Source organism: Alosa pseudoharengus, unplaced genomic scaffold (genome assembly GCF_046254945.1).
Source record: "Alosa pseudoharengus isolate Yale_2024_CS ecotype anadromous, Long Island Sound unplaced genomic scaffold, YU_APseudo_1.1 YU_APseudo_1.1_scf_22, whole genome shotgun sequence".
Classification (NCBI taxonomy): Eukaryota; Metazoa; Chordata; class Actinopteri; order Clupeiformes; family Clupeidae; genus Alosa; species Alosa pseudoharengus.
The window spans coordinates 16,914,222-16,924,221 of record NW_027468680.1 but is presented as its reverse complement, the minus strand read 5'-3'; the positions used below and the strand labels follow the sequence as shown (position 1 = coordinate 16,924,221).

The following is a 10,000-nucleotide window of genomic DNA, read 5'->3' as shown; positions in this document are numbered from 1 at the left end:
TAACAGAATGGTTCTGCAGTTGCTGACTTTGTTGCAGTTGATTATCAGAATTCAAATGTAGGCTATAGCACAGCCGTAGAAGAGCAAAATAAATCACAGTGACCATTTTAGTCTTAAAATCGAACAAATCTGACTTCCTATCTTTAGCTGAAAATGATCCTCCTCAGAACTGTTTGCATTGCTTTTTAGATAGCCTAGTGTCTGTCATTATGTATTTAATATGTTTAGTTATTTTTTCATACAGTATCTGAATCTGAATCAGTTAACAAGTTCAAACTTTCATTTGAGAGCAAAATTATGTTATTTGGTGAGTTTTAAACAAGAAAAGCTAAGGGGCAAGCTAGCACGTCAGAAAACGAATGCTATTTTATACCACTGACAGTGCTCAAAATATAATTATACTGCACAGCACGGCAAAACGATCAAACGTGCCCACTGATTGGCTCATTCACTCCCTCACTCTGCACCTCAAGCTGGTGTGTGGTGAGCGTTCTGGCACATAATGGCTGCTGTGCATCACCCAGGTGGGTGCTACACATTGGTGGTGGTTAGTGAGGTCCCCCTTCTCTGTAAAGCGTTTTGAGTGTCGAGAAAAGCGCTATATAAATGTAACATTTTGTTGTTGTGTTGTGTTGTTGATTTGACACTACCAGAACACGAATTCAGGCCATTTATTTATTCAGGCAAGTTATTTATTATAACCTCTCTGTAAACTTTCACAGTTTACAATACTTCCCTTTGTCTGTGACACTCACCACACTACCACAGTAGTGTAATTATATTTTGAGCATTGTCATTAGTATAAAATAGCTTTTGTTTTGTTTGACGTGCTAGCCCTTGTCCCTTTAATGCCTACACAATGGTGGGCATTCATTGGAAATACCCAGTTGTTAGCTTTTCATTATGAAAAATAGTTTGACAAAATAGGAAACATGAACCCAGTCAGCTTGCTGTGGGTTGTGCTTTACACAATGGTGATATGGTTTAAATATTAGCCTACACATCATTAAGCTGATTTCCTGGAAGCTCCCGCGACCCACCAATTTTGTAATAGAAACAGAAACTTCACACTTGTTCTGAGAAATGACCACAACTGATTCAATCCCAAAGATAATGTAAAATCCTGGTGATCAGATTGTCACTTCATTGCACAATAAGCCAGAGCCTTAATCACACCTAACCATAAGTAGAGTAGCCTATTCAATACTAATGGAAACACAAGGACTGAGAGGACCGCGTGAAAGCAGGTTCCTGGACAAGTTCCCGCCTCCTAGGTTTTACCCCGAACCGTCGTAATGGAAAGGGGCCTTATGTGTGTTCCAAGAAAGCCATTTATCTGATGAGTCAGAGAGAATGTCTTTTTGTAGATGACGTGGGAATGACCTGCACGCTATTTTTCATTCCCCTTTTTCAGAGATCATGTGAGTTTTCAGTCAACTAGCGCATTGGGCCAAAAAGGCATGAAGACCTTTCCCTCGCTCGAAGCTTGAATATTTAACCTTTCTGCTAAATGCTTGGCCCCCGTGCTTTTACTGCAATTTATGGCCGAGCGACTAGCATTTACCATTGACACCACTGACTCTGTAAAGAGTCTTTTACTTTATTCATATCTGTTTGTGAATTGCACCAGTACTTGAGGTTACAAAGATTTTTACCCAATTGCCTGATTTAGTCCTCCATTGCAAAGAATACGGCCTCTGTAGTCTAAGCTACATTAATCTGGTTGCTATGGTGGTTGCTAGGGTCACACTTTCTACTATTCCACACATAGACTATGGTTCCACAGGTGCCATTTCTTCCTCCTCTGTAGGCCTGAAATGTGAAGCAGATACTGATTCTGTTGATTACTGACACAGTGACAGTTCTGATCGTGACTTATGTCACAATATATGTAGTGCTGCAGCCAAAACAACTTGGGCAACTACTGAGAGAGAACATACATTGTGTCATCTGTGAAGAAACTTGATGTACTTGATGACCTGGTTTGATTTTTGTGGGAAATGCACATATACCTGTTTGTGTTTCTGTGTGCATGTTTTTTTTTCCGTGCAAGATTATTTCAGTATATGCTTTTGCATTATTGTGTTTGTGCCCGTGTTTTGTGTTTTTTCATAGATGTGTTTCTGTAAGGAAGAGTAGCAGTTCCTTTTTTTTTGAGCATGTGGCTGTGTGTGTGTGTGTGCATGCGTGGGTGTGCGTGTGTGGTAAAGTCATACTCTAGTGTATGCATGACTATTTTGATAGCGGTTAATGTTATTATTTGAATAAGGTTGAATGCTTTATCTGATGGTTGATCGGCGTCTCTGTGTGTGTGTGTATGTTTTATACTACGATACAGAGTTTTGGGGCTCTTCTCTGAACAGCCGCTTAGAGGACAGCACGAAGAGCTCTTGCGGGGATCATGGCAGCTCCTGCGAGATCCAGCTATCCGCCGGTGGTGACCGCCTCTGGTACATCAACCCCGTCTTCGTGGATGACCACTGCAACTCCGTGTCCACCACCCCCACACAGCCCCAGCCTGTCATCAGGAGCCAGAGTCTCACCCCCACCCCCAGCTCAGGCACCCCAGCCTTGGGGCCCAAGTACAAGCGGCCCCCTCCTCTCCCACCGCGGCCCCTGGGCACCGGCGAGGGCCCCTCGGTGCCGGTGAAGCCCTCGCCGACTGCAACGCGGGAAACGGAGACGTCATCGTCAGAGCTGGCGGCGTCCGCCCACGCAAAGGGCCTTCCCGGCTTTAAAACCTCGAGCCCTGTGACAGCAGCAGCAACAGCGCCGCGGATGCAACAAGCGCGTGTGAATGAGGAAGGAAGTGGTGAGCGCGAGAGCGCTGCAGCTAAAGGGGGAGCCGAGAGAGAGGAGCCGTCGTCCAAGCAGCAGCAGCAGCAGCATCAGACGCACACGGCCGCACACACACCGCCAGGCGGGATCCCTCAGCCGGCAGCTGCGCAGAGGAAAGACAGCGGCAAGGGGAAGAGACCCCCGCTGAGCCGGCCGCCCTCCTTACGGGTGCCCCCCGTCCCCCGCCGCAGGCCCTCGGAGAGGCAGACGAGCGACGACGCGTCGAGTCAGACGACCACGGCCAGCCGGGAAGCTCCCGTGGCCGCCACGGTCAGCGCCAGGGAAGAGGAAGGGGCCACCAGCGTGGTGGTGCCCGTCGGCACGCTCATCTGCCTGGACGGCGCGGACATGGAGAACCAGGCAGGCAAGCCGACGGAGGCGGTGACCTCCAGCGTGGACGGCACAGCCGCATCGCCGGAGTCCCAGTCGGCAGAGAACTTGGAAGTGGACGCCGTTGCTGCTCTGTCCCCCGCTCCACTCTCCCCTGCCAAGAAGCGCGGACCTCCGGTGCCCCCCCCGCGCCGGAAGAGGCCCTCCACGGTCGAGTCCAGCCAGGCGCAGAGCCTCTCCGTGGACCCGCCTCTGCCCCCGTCCTCCCCCGAGTTCAGCTCCCTGCCGCCCCCGCAGGGCTCCAGCACCAGCCCGCAGACCACCCGCCGCTCGCTCTCCGTGGACCCCAAGCTGGGCGACGTGTCCATCTACTCCCCAGACGCCGCCGCCGGGAGCTTCCCCCAGCACCCGGACAACGACTCGTACTCCACCAGCAGCGCCGAGGACGAGGCCGACGCCACGGCAGGGGCATCGGCCGCTGCCGCCGCCATCGCCGGCAGCAACCATGCGTGCGGAGGTGGCAGTGGCGGTGGTGGTGGCCACGCGGTGATCAAGCGGACGCCCACCATCATGCTGGACCGCGCCAAGCATCGCCTGAGCATGGTGAACTTCAGCAGCGTGTTCACGGGCATCATGAGCACCGAGCAGAAGCTGCAGAAGCGCGTGGTGGAGCTCTCGCGCGACACCGGCTCCTACTTCGGCCTCCTGGTGCGCGACCACCGAACCTTCACGCTGGACACGCTCCGCAAGCACAAGTCCAGCACCGAGATGCTGCAGGAGATACGGCAGATGATGACGCAGCTCAAGAGCTACCTGATCCAGAGCTCCGAGATCCAGAACCTGCAGGAGCCCAACATCTTCTCCGACGAGAAGCTGGGTAAGTGGACGGAGGTGGGGGGTATGTGAGGGGTAAGTCAATCAAGAGAGTGACAGAACAAATTGGTGAGTGATAGTAAAACAAGTACATAGATAGAACAAGTAGTGAATGAAATATTGAGTAACTGACAATTATCCACTGTTGGAATGAATACATACAATACATGTATTGTAAAATACAAAATATGAGTAACTGTATTTAAATGAGTGGTATTCAGAATTCAGTTACACTGATAAATGTAAGGGATTACATTTTAAATCGTTATAACATGTAGGCCATGTTCTTTTTTTTAAACTCAAATTCAAAGATTTTTTTAACCACACCATCTACAGTAGCCTCTCCTGTGGTTCCTTTCTCTTTGCCTCTCTGAAATATTGATAGCCTAAATGTCAAACCTCTCAGGGAATGTAGAATGTCAAATTAGTGTTGTTGTAGGCAAATAGAGCCTATCTCCAGCCAGCATGATTTAGGCCAGTATACAGTAGGTTATTGTTTCTTGACTGGGTGTTCTGCAAAAAGACATGTTCATTACAAAGAATCTGAGTATACTTTGTTTGGTAGCCTTTGATACATTTTAAAAGTAACCTTCCCAACACTGCAATTATCAAGTAGGCTATATTGTGTGTAAATGACTAAGAGGATATGAGTGACTCAGTAGTGAGTGCATGCGTGAGTGATAGATTGAATCAATTATCAGGTGACTGAATAATTTTATCAGGGAGGCTACACCGGGCACGTGAAGCTTTCCGTTCGCGTAGCGTCTGCGCCAACAATTATCTTCCACTATGATCAGTGGAACTGCCTACGCCAGATGTGATAGCGGCGCGAACGTTAAAAAAAAAAAAGACCAGTCTTCTGCACGTCACATAGCCTCCCTGGAAGTGAAAAAGGGAAAGAATGATTGAGTCACAGGTAGATTGAGTGACCGAGTGACTGAATAACTCCATAGATGGAATAATTGTAGAAGTGAGTAGGTGAGTAGGTGAGCAGTACAATAATAGTAATATGAAGGAGTAAAGCTGACCTCAGTGGCAGACATGCAAACCTCTTATTGACTAGCTTTTTAGTGTCAGTGCTTTCTCTTGCTGTTGACTTCCCTTAAAAAAACAGTGATTTACTCTATACAGTATACTGAAGTATATGCTAACGTGGTGTTAAAATATTTTTAAGCACATAAAATGTAACAAATGTGCTATTTTGGAAAAACTTAAAAAAAAAAAAAAGTTTCTATTGAACTATTCAAACTATTTCAACTCCATCAAAATTAAGTGTGCTGTACATGATTTTAAAAAATAATTTCTGAAATGTTTATGAGGTTCAGATTTTATATTTTTTGGGGCTTTTTATGCCTTTAATGACAGGACAGTGGAGAATGACAGGAAGTGAGTGGGAGAGAGAGTCAGGGTGGGATCCGGAAAGGACCATGGGGCGGGAATCGAACCCGGGTCGCCGGCGTACGGTGCAGGTGCCCCAGCCAGTTGCGCCACAGCTGGGACCATATTTTTTTAATCTTAAAGGTGCAGTCCATGATTATGACCAAAGGTTGTTGATATTTGATCTTACGTAACAGTCAATCAACAGATGCCCCTCGCTTCCATACGCCAGTGTAATTGGTTAGATTTTTTATGGTTCGGTCCGAGCCATTTAAACATACTTTTTAATTGTGTTATCAAGGGCATAGTATTGAAGACTCAAAAACATACAAAGGCATGATAGTTTATATTAATTATCATGTAAATTATCAATGATCAACAATGACACACACACACACACACACACATACACACACACACACACACACACACTACATTACATTTAGCAGGCACTTCTTGACCAAAGTGACTTACATATGTCAGCTATATTATGATCACATTTTCCCCGGAGCAACTTGGGGTTAAGTGCCTTGCTCAAGGGCACACACACACACTCTGAACTGTGGATTCATACTCTAAACTCATAAGAGTCATTGCTCAGTCGTGACTTATTTGTATTCTCAAGCTTCAATGAGGACGTGCATATCATAAAGCAAAAGACTTATTAATACATTTTTGGGATGTCCAAGTTGGAGAGTTCTACTAGTGTGCAAACTCACATAATGAACAGAGAAAAATTATGACCGACTTATCAAAATGTACTGTGCCATCATGAATCACTATGCTTACCTTCAATGTAGTATAATGATACCCAAAATATCTGTGGCAGCTGAGCCACTTGGGTTTTGCATTCACCGCCAGGAAATTAACCTATACTCATCTTACTTACCTACTCATTTGAGGCCATAGCCACTCTGCACATTGCATATGCACTCACGAAGACAGACGTGCAAAGCCCTATCTAGAGATGACCACACTGAGGGGGGAAAAACCAAAGCCTGCTGTCATGCGCACTCTACACAAATACCCAAAGGCCTGTTATTAACCAGAAGACTCTGCTGCAAAGAGGAACACTCAGATACATTTATTTTTGTTTTGCAGATCTGAAAACAGACATTTGAAGGGGTTGACAATGTTGCTGGTTTTGAATTTGGATTATATGTTGCTTTGCCATTTGATTTTCATCCCATATATGTTTATGTTTATAGTTATTTGCAGATGCTTTTGTCCAAAGCGACTTACAATGACATCAATAAAGATTGCATCAGCATTACATTTAACAGAGTAATAGCAATACTTATAAACATACACAAACCACAACTCTGTAAGAATTAGTTAGATACAAGACGAGTCTTTAGACACTTTTTCAAGATCCCAAAACTATTGATAGAATGAGCAGAAAGGTCAATCTTTCCAAGAATGATGAATCACAGAATTAAACAGTCTTGACTGGGACTGTTGATGGAAGGCCAACAGAGCAGAGGCTCAACAGAGGATCACAGTGGGCATGAGGGGACGTAGGCTGGGTCATGGAATTAAGATAGCAAGGTGCAGATCCATTAAGTGCCCTACAGGTCAGGGTGAGGAATTTCAGTTAGTTTATAATATATAATATAGTAACACTAATGGCCAAAAACTCTGTTCATGTACTAACTCAAAGACAAGAAACGTGTGCTCTCTTATTCTGTATGTGTCATATAAGCCATGGATGGATATCTGTGTGTGTGTGAGTGTGTGTGTGTGTGTGTGTGTGTGTGTGTGTGTGTGTGTGTGTGTGTGTGTGTGTGTGTGTCTGTCTGTCTCTCTATAAAAAAAGGCATAATTCTGACTCTTTTAGTCTAACCGTGTTTGGTTCTCATGTTTTAAGAGCTGATCATCGAGGCGGCCCTGTGCAAGAGCGTTCTGAAGCCCATCCGTGAGTCCATCTACTCCAGCCTGCGGGACATCCACACGCGCAACGGCACCCTGAAGCGCCTGCGGGAGAACCAGCAGGTGGTGCTGGCCACCACCACCACCGACCTGGGCGTGACCACCTCCGTGCCTGAGACGCCCATCATGGAGAAGATCGCGCAGAAGCTGAGCCGCCAGCACCTGGACTACTCTCCGCAGAAGAAGATTGATGCGCTGCTCAAGACCTGCAAGATGATCTATGAATCCATGTCCGTGGGCAGCGCCGGTGAGTTAGCTCTCCCGACTCAAGAGGAGAGGGGAGATGTCCGGGAGAGGATATTAAAATTCTGGGGGGCATGAACATGGGGGCTCATGAGCATGCCCCCAGAGTGTACCACTGTAGCTGCCTGGTAGCTCTAGCTGTTGGCTGCAGCAACTCAAGCTAGGTAGAATCGATTGTTTTCAGGGTTTTTTTCGTACCGACAGTACTCAGTGACCTTGAGAAACAGAGATCTTTGTGAAAAATCACTGGAATTCTCCTTTAAAGGGGAACTATGCAGGTTTTTTAGCTTAATTTAACTTAACTTAATTGCTTCAGAGTCATTGGAATTGTTTTCCGATTTTCCGAGTTGAATGGTGGCCGTCACGCTTCCCCCTAGTGTCTGTGAGTGGAAAAAACAGCCTTGCAACTTTGGTCCAGTGGGCCGTCGGCCTCAGAGACCGAAAGTCTTGCAGATTTAACGCGATGTAACAAATTGCTTTACAACACTACAAACATACACGCCAGGCACTGGCTAGAACAAGTTAGCAGTGGAGTTTCTCAGACATTCGTCATGGCAGAGCCGGCGGAAAGAAGCAGAAAGCGAGTAAACCATTGTCGGAGGAACAGGGAAAGAGGAAAACGGCAGGAAACGACTGACCGAGCGAGGTGTGTCGTAAAATGTATACTCTGAAGCTGTAGGGGGAGCTCTGTAGAGAACTGTGAACAAAAAGTGAGAAAACAGCGAAGAAATTCCCTAAACTGCATAGGGACCATTTAATGGAGAGGAGAGAGTAGAGAAGAGAGGAGGGTTTCTCAAGCTAAGGAGGTTTTAAGGAGAGAGTGGGTAGAGGAGAGCAGAGGAGTGTAGAGAAGAGAAGTTGGAATTTAATTCCTCTCTGAAGGGAAGAGGAACGGAGGTTAAGAGGACATTGGTGCAAGAGGAGAGGAGAGTTGCTCCAACTATGAAGGTTTTAAGGAGAGAAGTGAAAGAGAGGGGTAGGAGAGAAGATAAGAGTGTAGAGAAGATAAGGTGGAAGTGGAGAAGAGGAGACTACAGAACTGTACAACTGATTTAAAAAGAGAACACGAAGAAGAGAAGGGAAAGGAGGAGAGGGAAGGAGGAGGAGAACGGAGACTTGGGGAGAAGAGGAGATGCAACAGGAGAAATGAGAAGAGGATAGACAAGAAGAGAGGGGGAAGGAAAGAAAAGGAAAGAGCTAGAGGTGGAAAGCAAGAAGGAGACACTTTGAAGTGCACTGACGGGGCGAGTTGAAGGGAGCAAGAGCGATTTGAGAGAATGACGATAGGAGTGATTGAGCTGAGGAATGTTTGGAGTGAGAGATAAGAGAAGGCTGATGAAAAGGCCAAGGCCAGACAGGCTCTCTGCGTGTGAACTCCGCTGACGGAAGGCTTGGGAGCTGCAACTGATTCCAGACATATTTACTCAAGTAGCATGAACTTGTGTCATGATGATGCAGACCAGCACGTAAGAGGTGCCCAAGGTTAATGTTGTGTTGTCCATTGGAGATCAAGGCAACATAACTGGATGCAACAGATGTCAGTGAGTGTCAGTTCTGTCATGTTTATGTTATTTCACAGATACAGGTTTGGTTTTCTCATTATTACAAGCCTGAAGAACCAGTGAAGATGTGTGGATGTCTCTCATTTTCAGAGAGCCTTGACCGGTTGACACATCATTCAGTAGTCATGTCAAAGGTTGGGTTTTGATGTGTGTTCAAGTGACATTGCGTCTGAGCAAACTACATGTGGTGCAGTTTGAGAGAGAGAGAGAGAGAGAGAGAGAGAGAGACTTCCTCTCTATTCTGATTTCAAGCATCCTTTCATACTTGGTGTGAATCCACAACAGACAGTGAAACCTTGCGTGTCTATTTGATAGGTTTGTTTTCAGAAATGTTGACACCTTAGCTTAGGGTTAGCGTGTAACCATGATGAGACTATATAGACAGACTATTTAGGGTCAGACCAGGACAGTCATTTAATACTACGGTGTCATTTCCAAAATGCTTGTTTGTAAGTGCATGGTTGGCTCATGATGCAGTTTAAAGTGGGCTTGTGGTCAGTGACAATAGGGTGGTAAGGTGAGTGGATTTGAGTAACTGGGCTCTATAAAACTTTTCAGATTTTCTTATAGATCTGTGTTGGTGTCTACAACACAGGGAAATAACCTCTCGGCAATACCCCGAAGACCATATTTCCCTCTAATAACTCTTAACCTTGTTTGACTGTATTGCAATATGTTTTCACACACAAGAGCTTTTACTGAAGCAAGCGTGACACGCACACACACACACACACACACACACACACACACACACACACACACACACACACACACACACACACACACACACACACACACACACACACACACACACACACACACACAGTGACACACACACACACACACAA

The 10,000-nt window shown here is 46.1% G+C and overlaps 1 protein-coding gene across 2 annotated transcripts in view; it reads left to right on the top strand.

Annotated features, from left to right (window-relative positions):
• The window catches only part of rin3 (Ras and Rab interactor 3), a 21,331-nt gene that overhangs the window by 5,453 nt on the left and 5,878 nt on the right, over positions 1–10,000 (top strand). For both annotated transcript variants that reach the window (XM_076300790.1, XM_076300789.1), the window contains 2 exons: positions 2,339–4,045; positions 7,286–7,594. In XM_076300790.1, the coding sequence (XP_076156905.1) occupies positions 2,339–4,045; positions 7,286–7,594 (2,016 nt within the window). The remainder of the gene's footprint in view (positions 1–2,338; positions 4,046–7,285; positions 7,595–10,000) is intronic.